At 43.7% G+C, this 18,242-nt stretch overlaps 1 protein-coding gene across 1 annotated transcript in view; it reads right to left on the reverse strand.

Moving 5' to 3' along the window:
- Positions 1-18,242, reverse strand: part of MAST1 (microtubule associated serine/threonine kinase 1) — a 135,605-nt gene that overhangs the window by 55,932 nt on the left and 61,431 nt on the right. Inside the window, exon 2 of the mRNA XM_069767234.1 lies at positions 8,699-8,727. Coding sequence (XP_069623335.1) covers positions 8,699-8,727 — 29 coding nt within the window. The remainder of the gene's footprint in view (positions 1-8,698; positions 8,728-18,242) is intronic.

Consider the following 18,242-nt stretch of genomic DNA (forward strand, 5'->3'; position numbering starts at 1 on the left):
TATGACTGACATAGAACATATGTGTGCATGTACTACTGTGTGACCGGCACAGAACATATGTGTGCATGTACTGCTGTGCGACAAACATAGAACATATGTGTACATGTACTACTGTGTGACCGACATAGAACATATGTGTGCATGTCCTGCTGTGTGACCGACATAGAACATATGTGTGCATGTACTACTGTGTGACCGACATAGAACATATGTGTGCATGTACTGCTGTGTGACCGGCACAGAAAATATTGTGCATGTACTGCGGTGTGACCGACATAGAACATATGTGTGCATGTACTACTGTGTGACCGACATAGAACATATGTGTGCATGTACTGCTGTGCGACCGACATAGAACATATGTGTACATGTACTACTGTGTGACCGACATAGAACATATGTGTGCATGTACTGCTGTGTGACCGACCGAGAACATATGTGTACATGTACTACGGTGTGACCGACATAGAACATATGTGTGCATGTACTACTGTATGACCGACATAGAACATATGTGTGCATATACTACTGTGTGACCGACATAGAACATATGTGTACATGTACTACGGTGTGACCGACATAGAACATATGTGTGCATGTACTACTGTATGACTGACATAGAACATATGTGTGCATATACTACTGTGTGACCGACATAGAACATATGTGTGCATGTACTACTGTGTGACCGGCACAGAACATATGTGTGCATGTTCTGCTGTGTGACCGACATAGAACATATGTGTGCATGTCCTGCTGTGTGACCGACATAGAACATATGTGTGCATGTACTACTGTGTGACCGACATAGAACATATGTGTGCATGTACTACTGTGTGACCGACATAGAACATATGTGTGCATGTACTGCTGTGTGACCGGCACAGAAAATATTGTGCATGTACTGCGGTGTGACCGACATAGAACATATGTGTGCATGTACTACTGTGTGACCGACATAGAACATATGTGTGCATGTCCTGCTGTGTGACCGACATAGAACATATGTGTGCATGTACTACGGTGTGACCGACATAGAACATATGTGTACATGTACTACGGTGTGACCAACCGAGAACATATGTGTACATGTACTACTGTGTGACCGACATAGAACATATGTGTACATGTACTACGGTGTGACCAACCGAGAACATATGTGTACATGTACTACTGTGTGACCGACATAGAACATATGTGTGCATGTACTGCTGTGCGACCGACATAGAACATGTGTGAATGTACTGCGGTGTGACCGACATAGAACATATGTGTGCATGTACTGCTGTGTGACCGACCGAGAACATATGTGTACATGTACTACGGTGTGACCGACATAGGACATATGTGTGCATGTACTATTGTGTGACCGACATAGGACATATGTGTACATGTACTGCTGTGTGACCGACATAGAACATATGTGTGAATGTACTGCGGTGTGACCGACATAGAACATATGTGTGAATGTACTGCGGTGTGACCGACATAGAACATATGTGTGCATGTACTGCTGTGTGACCGACATAGAACATATGTGTGCATGTACTGCTGTGTGACCGACCGAGAACATATGTGTACATGTACTACGGTGTGACCGACATAGGACATATGTGTGCACGTACTATTGTGTGACCGACATAGGACATATGTGTACATGTACTACGGTGTGACCAACCGAGAACATATGTGTACATGTACTACTGTGTGACCGACATAGAACATATGTGTGCATGTACTGCTGTGCGACCGACATAGAACATGTGTGAATGTACTGCGGTGTGACCGACATAGAACATATGTGTGCATGTACTGCTGTGTGACCGACATAGAACATATGTGTGCATATACTACTGTGTGACCGACATAGAACATATGTGTACATGTACTACGGTGTGACCGACATAGAACATATGTGTGCATGTACTACTGTATGACTGACATAGAACATATGTGTGCATATACTACTGTGTGACCGACATAGAACATATGTGTGCATGTACTACTGTGTGACCGGCACAGAACATATGTGTGCATGTTCTGCTGTGTGACCGACATAGAACATATGTGTGCATGTCCTGCTGTGTGACCGACATAGAACATATGTGTGCATGTACTACTGTGTGACCGACATAGAACATATGTGTGCATGTACTACTGTGTGACCGACATAGAACATATGTGTGCATGTACTGCTGTGTGACCGGCACAGAAAATATTGTGCATGTACTGCGGTGTGACCGACATAGAACATATGTGTGCATGTACTACTGTGTGACCGACATAGAACATATGTGTGCATGTCCTGCTGTGTGACCGACATAGAACATATGTGTGCATGTACTACGGTGTGACCGACATAGAACATATGTGTACATGTACTACGGTGTGACCAACCGAGAACATATGTGTACATGTACTACTGTGTGACCGACATAGAACATATGTGTACATGTACTACGGTGTGACCAACCGAGAACATATGTGTACATGTACTACTGTGTGACCGACATAGAACATATGTGTGCATGTACTGCTGTGCGACCGACATAGAACATGTGTGAATGTACTGCGGTGTGACCGACATAGAACATATGTGTGCATGTACTGCTGTGTGACCGACCGAGAACATATGTGTACATGTACTACGGTGTGACCGACATAGGACATATGTGTGCATGTACTATTGTGTGACCGACATAGGACATATGTGTACATGTACTGCTGTGTGACCGACATAGAACATATGTGTGAATGTACTGCGGTGTGACCGACATAGAACATATGTGTGAATGTACTGCGGTGTGACCGACATAGAACATATGTGTGCATGTACTGCTGTGTGACCGACATAGAACATATGTGTGCATGTACTGCTGTGTGACCGACCGAGAACATATGTGTACATGTACTACGGTGTGACCGACATAGGACATATGTGTGCACGTACTATTGTGTGACCGACATAGGACATATGTGTACATGTACTACGGTGTGACCAACCGAGAACATATGTGTACATGTACTACTGTGTGACCGACATAGAACATATGTGTGCATGTACTGCTGTGCGACCGACATAGAACATGTGTGAATGTACTGCGGTGTGACCGACATAGAACATATGTGTGCATGTACTGCTGTGTGACCGACCGAGAACATATGTGTACATGTACTACGGTGTGACCGACATAGGACATATGTGTGCATGTACTATTGTGTGACCGACATAGGACATATGTGTACATGTACTGCTGTGTGACCGACATAGAACATATGTGTGAATGTACTGCGGTGTGACCGACATAGAACATATGTGTGAATGTACTGCGGTGTGACCGACATAGAACATATGTGTGCATGTACTGCTGTGTGACCGACATAGAACATATGTGTGCATGTACTGCTGTGTGACCGACCGAGAACATATGTATACATGTACTACGGTGTGACCGACATAGGACATATGTGTGCACGTACTATTGTGTGACCGACATAGGACATATGTGTACATGTACTGCTGTGTGACCGACATAGGACATATGAAAACAAATCCAGATAATCACCTTGCCTGATTTATTTTGCAAATTATGGTGGAAAATAAGTATTTGGTCATTAACAAAATTTCATCTCAATACTTTGTAATATATCCTTTGCTGGCAATGACAGAGGTGAAACGTTTTCTGTAAGTCTTCACAAGGTTGGCGCACACTGTTGGTGGTATGTTGCCCCATTCCTCCATGCAGATCTCCTCTAGAGCAGTGATGTTTTGGGCCTGTCGCTGGGCAACACAGACTTTCAACTCCCTCCAAAGGTTTTCTATGGGGGTGAGATCTGGAGACTGGCAAGGCCACTCCAGGACCTTCATAAGCTTCTAACGAAGCCACTCCTTCGTTGCCCTGGCGGTGTGCTTGAGATCATTATCATGCTGAAAGACCCATCCATGTTTCATCTTCAATGCCATTGCTGATGGAAGGAGGTTTGCACTCAAAATCTCACGATACATGGCCCCATTCATTCTTTCATGTACACGGATCGGTCGTCCTGGTCCCTTTGCAGAGAAACAGCCCCAAAGCATGATGTTTCCACCACCATGCTTCACAGTAGGTATGGTATTATTTGGATGCAACTCAGCATTCTGTCTCCTCCAAACAAAACAAGTTTTATTTCTACCAAACAGTTCTGCTTTGGTTTCATTAGCGCATATGTCATTCTTCCGATACTCTTCAGGATAATCCAAATGCTTTCTAGCAAACTTCAGACGGGCCCGGACATGTACTGGCTTAAGCAGTGGGACACGTCTGGCACTGCAGGATCTGAGTCCCTGGTGGCGTAGTGTGTTATTGATGGTAGCCTTTGTTACAGTGGTCCCAGCTCTAGGCAGGTCATTCTCTAGGTCCCCCCATGTGGTTCTGGGATTTTTGCTCACCGTTCTTGTGATCATTTTGACCCAACGGGGTGAGATCTTGCGTGGAGCCCCAGATTGAGGGAGATTATCAGTGGTCTTGTATGTCTTCCATTTTTTATTATTGCTCCCACAGTTGATTTCATCAGACCAAGCTGCTTGCTTATTGCTGATTCATTCCTCCCAGCCTGGTGCAGGACTACAATTTTGCTTCTGGTGTCCTTCGACATCTCTTTGGTCTTCACCATAGTGGAGTTTGGAGTGTGACTGCTGGAGGTTGTGGACAGGTGTCTTTTATACTGATAGCAAGTTCAAACAGGAGCCATTACTACAGGTAATGAGTGGAGGACAGAGGAGCCTCTTAAAGAAGAAGTTACAGGTCTGTGAGAGCCAGAAATCTTGCATGTTTTTAGGTGACCAAATACTTATTTTCAATCATAATTTGCAAAATAAATCTGGTCAAATCTGACAAGGTGATTTTCTGGATTTGTTTTCTCATTTTGACTCTCATAGTTGTGGTCTACCTATGATGTCAATTACAGACCTCGCTCATCTTTTTAAGTGGGAGAACATGCACAATTGGTGTATCTGACTAAATACTTTTTTTCCCCACTGTATGTGTGCACATACCGCTGTGTCACTGAGGTAGAGTATACAGTACTGTGCAAAAATTTTAGACAGATGCTGAAAAAATGCTGCATTGTAAGAATGGTTTTGAAAAATAGAAGAGTTAAAGGCTTATATTTATCAATTAACAAAATGCAAAGTGAATGAACAAAAGAGAGATCTTCAATGTTTAGTGACCACCCTTCACTTTCAATACATCAGTTCTTCCATCAGTTCTTAAACTTTCACACAGATTTTGAAGGAACTCGGCAGGAGGTTGTTCCAATCATCTTGGAGGTCTGACCACAGAAGATCTGTGGATGTCGCTTGTGCAGATTCTTCTGTCTCTTCATATAATCCCAGACAGACTGGAAGATGTGAGATCAAGGCTCTGTGGGTGCCGGCCATCACTTCAAAGTCTCTGTTCTCTCATGTCACTGATCATACACCATGGCAAGATTGAGCACAGCAAAAAGACACAAGTTCATCATACTGCATCAGCAAGGTTTGTCCAAAGCAAATATTTCAAAGCCAACTGGGGTTTCAAGATGTGTTATTGAAGCACCATGAAATGGGCAAAGTAGATGCAGTGGTCGGCCAAGGAAACTTAGTGCAGCAGATAACATCATGATTACTTCCCTCCAAATCAGAAGATGTCCAGCAGTGCCATCAACTCAGAACTAGCAGCAAAAATCGGGACCAAGCTACACCTGTCTACTGTTCGGAGAACTCTGGCCACAAGTGGTTTTCATGGAAGAATTGTGGAAATGGAGATGGGAATATGGTGAAGATTAGTAGTATTCTCAATAGAGAAACCCAGGTAGATAATTCTCCATTATTGAGTAGCACCAAGGAGGCGTCTGATCGGCTCCAAATTTATTCTGAAGCTGGAAAAAGTTCCCAAACATCCAGCCAATGTCATTAAGAACAATCTCCAGAGTAAAGAAGAACAAGGAGTCCTAGAAGTGATGATCCGACCCGCAGAGCCCTGACCTCACATCATCCAGTCTGTCTGGGATCACATGAAGAGACAGAAGGATCCACACAAGCCTCATACACAGAAGATCTGGGGTCAGAACTCAAGATGTTTGGAACAACCTCCTGCCGAGTTCCTTCAAAATCTGTGCGTAAGTGTATCTTAAAGAACCGATCAAGACAAAGATCATATCAATTATAGATGTGATTTAGATTTCTCTTTAGTTAATTAATTTTGGGAAAGAAAAGAAAACTAATAACGCTTCTAATTTTGAAAGCATTCTTACTTTGCAGCATTTTTGTCACACCTGCCTAAAATTTTGTCACGGTATTGTATGTGTGCAAATACTGATGTGTGACTGGCCGAGACTGTATGTGTGCACTTACTGCTGTGTCACACAACTTAAAGGAAATCTAGCATTCATCAAAAACTTGGCCCTCAAGGAAGATTAGCAGAATCTTTATATTTTTACTGTAGTGCAATCCAAAAATTATCATTTCAGCCAAAAAATTAGACCTTCTTCAGATAAATGGTGGCAAAACAAATTGATTTACTGTAAGTAAAAAAATAATAATAGTAACACAAAAAGATTATTAATGGCATAGCTGCAATAAGCCTTAGTATGGCAGGTATAGATAGACAAAGGCAATAATAACTTGTCAAGATGGAATCTCATAGTAAATAAATTGCATATGCTCCTGATTAATAATGATCACATACTTAGGATTAGTCACCAGGTCACAAGCTTGTGTAACACCCCAGGAAACCGGTTATTACAGCGGTCTCGCTTTCCTTACGGGGGAGGTGATGCCATGCCTGGAGGCGACAAGGATCCCTTTAAGAGGTAACACGTACACGCAACACTGTTCTGACTCCAGGCCAGAAAGGGGAGCGCTAGACCCGGTTTGAGGGTAGCTTCCCTATATATTCTGGCTGGAGGAGGAGTTAGGAGGTCAGTCAAGAGGAGAGCTGGAGCCGTGCAGACACGAGGTTCTGCAGCTCCTGACAGGAGTCAGTCAGACTGTTAGGCTGCATTCACACTTCCGTCGGTACGGGGCCGTCATGAAGCGTCGGTGCGACGTACCGACGGAAGTGTGTGAAATTTTGAGTGACGTGAGCAGCGGACGCACGTACGAAAAAACGTTCCCTTGAACATTTTTTCGATACGACGGCCCGCCAAATATGGACGCATCCAGTGCACGACGTATGTCCATACGTCGCGATGCGTCGGTAATACAAGTCTATGTGAAAAAAACACATCCTGCGGGCAACTTTGCAGGATGCGTTTTTTTTCACAAAACGACGCATTGTGACGGTTAGCTGAAAACGGAAGTGTGAAAGAAGCCTAAGAGACTGTGAGGGGAGAAGAGGCAAAGGAGAGGAGAGACACTGGGAGTGGAGCTGCGAGTGGGCTCACTCCAGAATCAGAGCGAGAATACCGGAGGCCGGAATTCCGAAGTTGTGGGGGTAACTGTATGCCCCACAGCAGAAACCGGCGGGCAAGAGATTCCAAGTCTCCTGGCCACTATTAACACCCGAAGGCACAGCAGCAGATAGAGCCCGGAGTCACCACGAGAAGGGACACCTGTAAAAAGGCTCGAGTTGCCTGCCATGCGGGTAGTGTCCACCTAAAAGGACAGAGAGGACCTTGTATGAAGCCTCAGGCAGCGAGGGACTTAGAACACAGCGCAGAAAGGAAGGTTTCCAACCCCACCTGGTTAGGGGGATTCCGAATCGCTTCCAGGCTGCCCAGACCACACCATCACCTGTTACCTGTACCCTGGACTGTGGCTGCATTCTACCAGTAAAAGGTAAAGAGAATGCAACCTTGTGTCCTCTAATTCTTTCCTGTACCTCACCATCTATCATCCTTACCAACTATACCGGGAGCCCTGGGGACTAAGTTCTACCTGTGGGAAACTACACCATCTCTACTGCAATACCATCATCCCCAGAGGACCCCTTTAAGCAGCGACGGCCACCCCTGGCCAAGTAGCACAGGTGGCGTCACGAACACTACTACATGAGACTCTTTCCATTTTCATTATCCCCCTTTTCCTGGACGCCCAGGGCCACGGACCGGGTCACTGCCACTGTGACACATCCCCTTAAAGAACTGTCCGACCTGGCCCGAGTACCCAACGGCCCTAGCGGGCGCTCCACTTGCAGTTTTCAGTTTTGCTTTAATTTTATTCACTCCACTCTCCTGAATATGCCTTTTTTTGTTGTTTTTTGTTAGCTATATTAATATTTTTCTGATTTAAATCAATTCATTGTGCCATATTTTTTCTGAAGAAAGTCTAATTTTTAGGCCGAAACATCATAATTGTTGGATTGCACTACAGTAAAAAAAAGATAAAAATTCTGCTAATCATCTTCGAGTGCCAAGTTCTTTTAGAATACTAGGACCCTACACTTGTGCACCACTATTACCAGCAGTGCTGTCTTCTACACAGTCCCTTAAAGGGACTCATTCTGGGCTTAGGAGTCCAGTGGGCGGTCCCAAGGTCCTAATCAGTGACTGACATCCTTCCCTGTATCAGTAAGCGTACAGGGACTAGCTGGCGCCAGTTATATTTACCTCTATACCCTATATACCTTCATACCCAGCTTTATACATTATATACATACATGCCCCCCATGTACTCCTAATATTTCCATTCACTACAAACACCCCTCATACGGATATACTGTAGATCTGAGGTACTTACCCGCTGCTCTTTCTGGGCAGGGGCAGATCCTGTGGAGACAAAAAAAAAACTAGAATTAGAAGATTGCAAAAATTATCGAAAAAAATCAATATATAAATATAAAGTCCTACAGTCATTAGGTTACCAGGTTGCCCCATGTAGCCCAAATTAGCCCCAGCGGACCGTGCCACTATACAAGCCTACAAGATGACTGCGCTGGAGAACTTCATAATACAAGTGCCTGAAGATGGCAGCATTTCCCTCACTCTCCTAGAAAGCTCTGCTCATCTTAATCTTCCTATTTTATGAAGTGCATCTTTATTTTTTCAAGATAATGAAAAAAATCTGAGTCCTCAAGGCTCCACTGTATAATGGAGACGTCACTCTCTGTCTATTGAACTTTAAGAGTCATTTTCACTGCAGGCTGTAAAGCAAGTTGTTTTTCTGCTGAAGTGCTGACATCTAGTGGCCAATATAAAAAGTTAAATTTTTTTTTTTTACATATTAATTGATGAGTCACACAGAAGCAAATCCTCCAGGGTTTTTTTTCCATCTACATGATAATAATGATATAATAGGGTTTATTATGTGATATTTGATCGAGTCATCGTCTAGCGACACATATACAGGTGTCATCGCAGCATAAACCTTACAGTGGATCCAGACAGACAGAAATATCTTTCATGTGTAATATTCCCATATTCCCAGACCGTGCTGTATGGGATCCCTGTTTCTAGGGAGACGGGCGAGCAGCACAGGAAACGCTGACAGGCCCCACAGAGCGACCATAGCACCGAGGAGAACAAGAATCTGCCCGTCATGTGGAGATGTGTGGCAGCGTCAGTAAGGTGCACCATGGAGATGGCGGGAAACCAGAATGGCCGAGGGACAAATCCTGTCAGTGCCGGGCCTCGGGGTCTGGGCCCTATAAATAGTGGGGGCAGGGACTCTAGTGCCCACACGGACCAACGCCACCCTATGTGTTAGTTCACATCAATGTTTCTTCACACGGACCCAACGGTCTGCGGTAAAACAAAAAGAAAATCGCAGTCTGATCCGTTTTTTCGAGAGCCTCACCCGTATATGTTAATGGTCGCACAAAAGGCATGGCCAGAAAAAGGACACCGTCCACGGGGTGTCCATTGCGAATATTTACAGAAGAATTGTGGAACCTTGTAATTATTGATCTATAAGAACAGATGTCAAAAACTGCCAGAGAGATGTGAGACGGACGGAGAACGGTCAGACATCTTCTGGAGGAAACGCCGCGAATTGGCAGACATTCGTGTCAACTTCTAAGGGCCCCTTTCCACTTGTGTGAGAAAAAAACGGTCCGAATTACGGACCGAAAAAACGGATGTAACGTCTGCGAGTCTCATGCGAGTGTGATGCGAGTGTGATGCGAGTGTCATGCGATTTTTTTATCACAACATCCGTATGACATCCGTATTGCTGTCCGATTTTTACGCATGGGTCTCCTTTGAAAAGCCGGTAATTCAACGCAGTGTACAGTAAAATCACACTGACAGCTTAGATTAGAGTAGATATAAACACACAGAATAGGTATATATACATATATACAGTTAGGGCCAGAAATATTTGGACAGTGACACAAGTTTTGTTATTTTAGCTGTTTACAAAAACATGTTCAGAAATAAAATTATATATGCGTCTGGAGGAGAGAAGGTTTTTCCACCAACATAGAAGAGGATTCTTTACTGTTAGGGCAGTGAGAATCTGGAATTGCTTGCCTGAGGAGGTGGTGATGGCGAACTCAGTCGAGGGGTTCAAGAGAGGCCTGGATGTCTTCCTGGAGCAGAACAATATTGTATCATACAATTATTAGGTTCTGTAAAAGGACGTAGATCTGGGGATTTATTATGACGGAATATAGGCTGAACTGGATGGACAAATGTCTTTTTTCGGCCTTACTAACTATGTTACTATGTTACTATGTAATATGGGCTGAAAGTGCACACTCCCAGCTGCAATATGATAGTTTCCACATCCAAATCGGAGAAAGGGTTTAGGAATCATAGCTCTGTAATGCATAGCGTCCTCTTTTTCAAGGGACCAAAAGTAATTGGACAATGGACTCTAAGGGCTGCAATTAACTCTGAAGGCGTCTCCCTCGTTAACCTGTAATCAATGAAGTAGTTAAAAGGTCAGGGGTGGATTCCAGGTGTGTGGTTTTGCATTTGGAAGCTGTTGCTGTGAGCAGACAACATGCGGTCAAAGGAACTCTCAATTGAGGTGAAGCAGAACATCCTGAGGCTGAAAAAAAAGAAAAAATCCATCAGAGAGATAGCAGACATGCTTGGAGTAGCAAAATCAACAGTTGGGTACATTCTGAGAAAAAAGGAATTGACTGGTGAGCTTGGGAACTCAAAAAGGCCTGGGCGTCCACGGATGACAACAGTGGTGGATGATCGCCGCATACTTAATTTGGTGAAGAAGAACCCGTTCACAACATCAACTGAAGTCCAGAACACTCTCAGTGAAGTAGGTGTATCTGTCTCTAAGTCAACAGTAAAGAGAAGACTCCATGACAGTAAATACAAAGGGTTCACATCTAGATGCAAACCATTCATCAATACCAAAAATAGACAGGCCAGAGTTAAATTTGCAGAAAAACACCTCAAGAAGCCAGCTCAGTTCTGGAAAAGTATTCTATGGACAGATGAGACAAAGATCAACCTGTACCAGAATGATGGGAAGAAAAAAGTTTGGAGAAGAAAGGGAACGGCACATGATCCAAGGCACACCACATCCTCTGTAAAACATGGTGGAGGCAACGTGATGGCATGGGCATGCATGGCTTTCAATGGCACTGGGTCACTTGTGTTTATTGATGACATAAGAGCAGACAAGAGTAGCCGGATGAATTCTGAAGTGTACCGGGATATACTTTCAGCCCAGATTCAGCCAAATGCTGCAAAGTTGATTGGACGGCGCTTCATAGTACAGATGGACAATGACCCCAAGCATACAGCCAAAGCTACCCAGGAGTTCATGAGTGCCAAAAAGTGGAACATTCTGCAATGGCCAAGTCAATCTCCAGATCTAAACCCAATTGAGCATGCATTTCACTTGCTCAAATCCAGACTTAAGATGGAAAGACCCACAAACAAGCAAGACCTGAAGGCTGCGGCTGTAAAGGCCTGGCAAAGCATTAAGAAGGAGGAAACCCAGCGTTTGGTGATGTCCATGGGTTCCAGACTTAAGGCAGTGATTGCCTCCAAAGGACTTGCAACAAAATATTGAAAATAAAAATATTTTGTTTGGGTTATGTTTATTTGTCCAATTACTTTTGACCTCCTAAAATGTGGAGTGTTTGTAAAGAAATGTGTACAATTCCTACATTTTCTATCAGATATTTTTGTTCAACCCTTCAAATTAAACGTTACAATCTGCACTTGAATTCTGTTGTAGAGGTTTCATTTCAAATCAAATGTGGTGGCATGCAGAGCCCAACTCGCGAAAATTGTGTCACTGTCCAAATATTTCTGGCCCTAACTGTATATGTCAGGGAGACACCTATATATATATATTTATATTTAATGCAGCGCTAGATAGCTTTAAAGCCGGTAATTCAATTACCGGCTTTTGCTATCTCCTTCCTAAACCCGACATGATATGAGACCTGGTTTACATACAGTAAACCATGTCTTCTCCCCATTTTTTTTGCATATTCCACACTACTAATGTTAGTAGTGTGTCTATGCAAAATGTGGCCGTTCTAGCTAGTAAATTAAAGGGTTAAATGGCGGAACAAATTGGCGTGGGCTCCCGCGCAATTTTCTCCGCCAGAGTAGTAAAGCCAGTGACTGAGGGCAGATATTAATAGCCTGGAGAGGGTCCATGGTTATTGGCCCCCCCCTGGCTAAAAACACCTGCCCCCAGCCACCCCAGAAAAGGCACATCTGGAAGATGCGCCTATTGTGGCACTTGGCCACTCTCTTCCCATTCCCGTGTAGCGGTGGGATATGGGGTAATGAAGGGTTAATGTCACCTTGCTATTGTAAGGTGACATTAAGCCAGATTAATAATGGAGAGGCGTCAATTATGACACCTATCCATTATTAATCCAATACTAGTAAAGGGTTAAAAAAACACACAAACACATTGTTAAAAATTAATTTAATGAAAAAATCACAAAGGTTGTTGTATTAATTTATTCTACTCTCAATCCACTCACTGAAGACCCTCGATCTGTAAATAAAAAAAAAATAATAAACCAACAATATCCTTACCTACTGCAGATCTGTCACGTCCAACGATGTAAATCCATCTGAAGGGGTTAAAATATTTTGCAGCCACAAGCTTTGCTTATGCAGCAGCTCATGTCTGCAAAACCCCGGAGAATGTAGGTAAAGTAGGTCAATGACCTATATTTACCTGCATTTGCGGTGAGGCGCCCTCTGCTGGCTGTTCCTATATCGTGGGAACTTTCCTAGAAAGCTCCCAGGCTCGAGATCATATGAGGACAACCAGCAGAGGGCGCCTCTTATGATCTCGAGCCAGGGAGCTTTCTTGGAAAGTTCCCACGATCTAGGAACAGCCAGCAGAGGGCGCCTCACCGCAAATGCAGGTAAATATAGGTCAATGACCTACTTTACCTTTATTCCCCGGGGTTTTGCAGCAAGAAGCATCGCTGCATTAGCAGAACTCCTTGCTGCAAAATATTTTAACCCCTTCAGATGGATTTACATCGTTGGACGTGACAGATCCTCGGAAGGTAAGGATATTGTTGGTTTATTATTTTTTTTTTGATTTACAGATCGAGGGTCTTCAGTGAGTGGATTGAGAGTAGAATAAATTAATACAACAACCTTTGTGATTTTTTCATTAAATTAATTTTTAATAATGTGTTTGTGTATTTTTTTAACCCTTTACTAGTATTGGATTAATAATGGATAGGTGTCATAATTGACGCCGCTCCATTATTAATCTGGCTTAATGTCACCTTACAATAGCAAGGTGACATTAACCCTTCATTACCCCATATCCCACCGCTACACGGGAATGGGAAGAGAGTGGCCAAGTGCCAGAATAGGCGCATCTTCCAGATGTGCCTTTTCTGGGGTGGCTGGGGGCAGGTGTTTTTAGCTGGGGGGGGGGGGGGCAATAACCGTGGACCCTCTCCAGGCTATTAATATCTGCCCTCAGTCACTGGCTTTACTACTCTGGCGGAGAAAATTGCGCGGGAGCCCACGCCAATTTTTTCCGCCATTTAACCCTTTAATTTACTAGCTAGGACGGCCAAATTTTGCATAGACACACTACTAAAATTAGTAGTGTGGAATATGCAAAAAAAAAGGTGATATGAGATGGTTTACTGTATGTAAACCAGGTCTCATATCATGTCGGGTTTAGGAAGGAGAAAGCAAAAGCCGGTAATTGAATTACCGGCTTTAAAGCTATCTAGCGCTGCATTAAATATAAATATATATATATAGGTGTCTCCCTGACATATATATATGTATATATACCTATTCTGTGTGTTTATATCTACTCTAATCTAAGCTGTCAGTGTGATTTTACTGTACACTGCGCTGAATTGCCGGCTTTTCAAAGGACACCAGTGCATAAAAAACGGACAGCACTTGCATGGTGCGAGTGCTGTGCGTTTTTTCTCTCGCACCCATTGACTTGCATTGGCGAGTCTCGTCCGAGAATCGCAGCAATACGCAGCATGCTGCGATTTTTTTCTCAGCCGACACAGATTTTTCTCAGTCGGATTTCGGCTGAGAAAAAAATCGCAAATGAAAAGACACCTATTAAATAACATTGGTCCGAGTGCAATCCGATTTTTTATCGGATTGCACTCGTCCGTTTTCCTCGCAAGTGGAAAGGGGCCCTAAGTCTAAGGGCTTGTTTCCATTTGCGAGAAACACGTCCGTGTCTCGCATGTGGAAACGAAGCTCTGGTGCCGGCACTGTGGAGCGGAGCGTGCGGCCGCATAGCAACACATGCAGCCGCACGCTCCGCTCTGGAGTGCCGGCGCCAGAGCTTCGTTTCCACATGCGAGACACGGACGTGTTTCTCGCAAATGGAAACAAGCCCTAAGGCCGGCGTCACACTTGCGAGTTTTACGGACGTAAGAGCGCAGAAACTACGTCCGTAAAACTCGCAAAACATACGGCACAATTATTCTCTATGCCCCTGCTCCTATCTGCCGTATTAAACTGATCAGTATTATACGGCTTTCTACGGCCGTAGAAAATCGCAGCATGCTGCGTTTGTCACCGTATTGCGCAAATAAAACGTCAATGAAAGTCTATGGAAGCCCCAAAAATACGGATTACACACGGACCAGCAGTGTGACTTGCGAGGAATACGCAGCGCTGTTAGAGAGAAAAGCCGGCAATTCAGTGCGGTGTACAGTAAAATCACACTGACAGGTTACAGAAGAATAGGTAGAATAAATGTGTACACATAGAATAGGTATATATATATATATGTCAGTGAGACACATATATGTATATATATTATTACGTCATCCAGCGCGATATAGCAGAAAGCCGGTAATTCAATTACCGGCTTTTGCTTTCTCCTTCCTAAAACCCGACATGATATGAGACATGGTTTACATACAGTAAACCATCTCATATCCCCATTTTTTTTGCACATTCCACACTACTAATGTTAGTAGTGTGTATATGCAAAATTTGGCCGTTCTAGCTAGTAAATTAAGGGGTTAAATGGCGGAAAAAATTGGCGTGGGCTCCCGCACAATTTTCTCCGCCAGAGTAGTAAAGCCAGTGACTGAGGGCAGATATTAATAGCCTGGAGAGGGTCCACGGTTATTGCCCCCCCCCACTGGCTAAAAACATCTGCCCCCAGCCACCCCAGAACAGGCACATCTGGAAGATGCGCCTATTCTGGCACTTGGCCACTCTCTTCCCATTCCCGTGTAGCGGTGGGATATGGGGTAATGAAGGGTTAATGTCACCTTGCTATTGTAAGGTGACATTAAGCCAAATTAATAATGGAGAGGCGTCAATTATGACACCTATCCATTATTAATCCAAGACTAGTAAAGGGTTAAAAAAAACACACACATTATTAAAAATTAATTTAATGAAAAAAACACAAAGGTTGTATTAATTTATTCTACGCCCAATCCACTCACTGAAGACCCTCGATCTGTAAATGAAACAAAAATTAATAAACCAAGAATATACATACCTTCCGAGGATCTGTAAGGTCCAACGATGTAAATCCATCTGAAGGGGTTAAAATATTTTGCAGGCAGGAGTTCTGTTAATGCAGCGCTACTCCTGCCTGCAAAACCCCAGTGAATGAAGGTAAAGTAGGTCAATGACCTATATTTACCTTTATTTGCGGTGAGGCGCCCTCTGCTGGCTGTTCCTAGATCGTGGGAACTTTCCTAGAAAGCTCCCTGGCTCGAGATCATAAGAGGGCACCCTCTGCTGGTTGTCCTCATATGAACTCGAGCCTGGGAGCTTTCTAGGAAAGTTCCCACGATATAGGAACAGCCAGCAGAGGGCGCCTCACCGCAAATGAAGGTAAATATAGGTCATTGACCTACTTTACCTTCATTCCCTGGGGTTTTGCAGGCAGGAGTAGCGCTGCATTAGCAGAACTCCTGCCTGCAAAATATTTTAACCCCTTCAGATGGATTTACATCGTTGGACCTTACAGATCCTCGGAAGGTATGTATATTTTTGGTTTATTATTTTTTTTTCATTTACAGATCGAGGGTCTTCAGTGAGTGGATTGGGCGTAGAATAAATTTATACAACAACCTTTGTGTTTTTTTCATTAAATTAATTTTTAATAATATGTGTGTGGTTTTTTTTTTAACCCTTTCCTAGTATTGGATTAATAATGGATAGGTGTCATAATTGACGCCTCTCCATTATTAATTTGGCTTAATGTCACCTTACAATAGCAAGGTGGCATTAACCCTTCATTACCCCATATCCCACCGCTACACGGGAATGGGAAGAGAGTGGCCAAGTGCCAGAATAGGCGCATCTTCCAGATGTGCCTTTTCTGGGGTGGCTGGGGGCAGGTGTTTTTAGCCAGGGGGGCCAATAACCGTGGACCCTCTCCAGGCTATTAATATCTGCCCTCAGTCACTGGCTTTACCACTCTGGCGGAGAAAATTGTGCGGGAGCCCACGCCAATTTTTTCCGCCATTTAACCCCTTAATTTACTAGCTAGAACGGCCAAATTTTGCATAGACACACTACTGACATTAGTAGTGTGGAATATGCAAAAAAAAAGGTGATATGAGATGGTTTACTGTATGTAAACCATGTCACATATCATGTCGGGTTTTAGGAAGGAGAAAGCAAAAGCCGGCAATTGAATTACCGGCTTTCTGCTATATCGCGCTGGATGAAATATTAATATATATACATATATGTGTCTACTGACACATATATACAGGTCCTTCTCAAAAAATTAGCATATAGTGTTAAATTTCATTATTTACCATAATGTAATGATTACAATTAAACTTTCATATATTATAGATTCATTATCCACCAACTGAAATTTGTCAGGTCTTTTATTGTTTTAATACTGATGATTTTGGCATACAACTCCTGATAACCCAAAAAACCTGTCTCAATAAATTAGCATATTTCACCCATCCAATCAAATAAAAGTGTTTTTTAATAACAAACAAAAAAACCAACAAATAATAATGTTCAGTTATGCACTCAATACTTGGTCGGGAATCCTTTGGCAGAAATGACTGCTTCAATGCGGCGTGGCATGGAGGCAATCAGCCTGTGACACTGCTGAGATGTTATGGAGGCCCAGGATGCTTCAATAGCGGCCTTAAGCTCATCCAGAGTGTTGGGTCTTGCGTCTCTCAACTTTCTCTTCACAATATCCCACAGATTCTCTATGGGGTTCAGGTCAGGAGAGTTGGCAGGCCAATTGAGCACAGTAATACCATGGTCAGTAAACCATTTACCAGTGGTTTTGGCACTGTGAGCAGGTACCAGGTCGTGCTGAAAAATGAAATCTTCATCTCCATAAAGCATTTCAGTCGATGGAAGCATGAAGTGCTCCAAAATCTCCTGATGGCTAGCTGCATTGACCCTGCCTTTGATGAAACACAGTGGACCAACACCAGCAGCTGACATGGCACCCCACACCATCACTGACTGTGGGTACTTGACACTGGACTTCAGGCATTTTGGCATTTCCTTCTCCCCAGTCTTCCTCCAGACTCTGGCACCTTGATTTCCGAATGACATGCAAAATTTGCTTTCATCAGAAAAAAGTACTTGGGACCACTTAGCAACAGTCCAGTGCTGCTTCTCTGTAGCCCAGGTCAGGCGCCTCTGCCGCTGTTTATGGTTCAAAAGTGGCTTTACTTGGGGAATGCGGCACCTGTAGCCCATTTCCTGCACACGCCTGTGCACGGTGGCTCTGGATGTTTCCACACCAGACTCAGTCCACTGCTTCCTCAGGTTCCCCAAGGTCTGGAATCGGTCCTTCTCCACAATCTTCCTCAGGGTCCGGTCTCCTCTTCTCGTTGTACAGCGTTTTCGGCCACATTGTTTCCTTCCAACAGACT

Source organism: Ranitomeya imitator, chromosome 4 (genome assembly GCF_032444005.1).
Source record: "Ranitomeya imitator isolate aRanImi1 chromosome 4, aRanImi1.pri, whole genome shotgun sequence".
Lineage (NCBI taxonomy): Eukaryota > Metazoa > Chordata > Amphibia > Anura > Dendrobatidae > Ranitomeya > Ranitomeya imitator.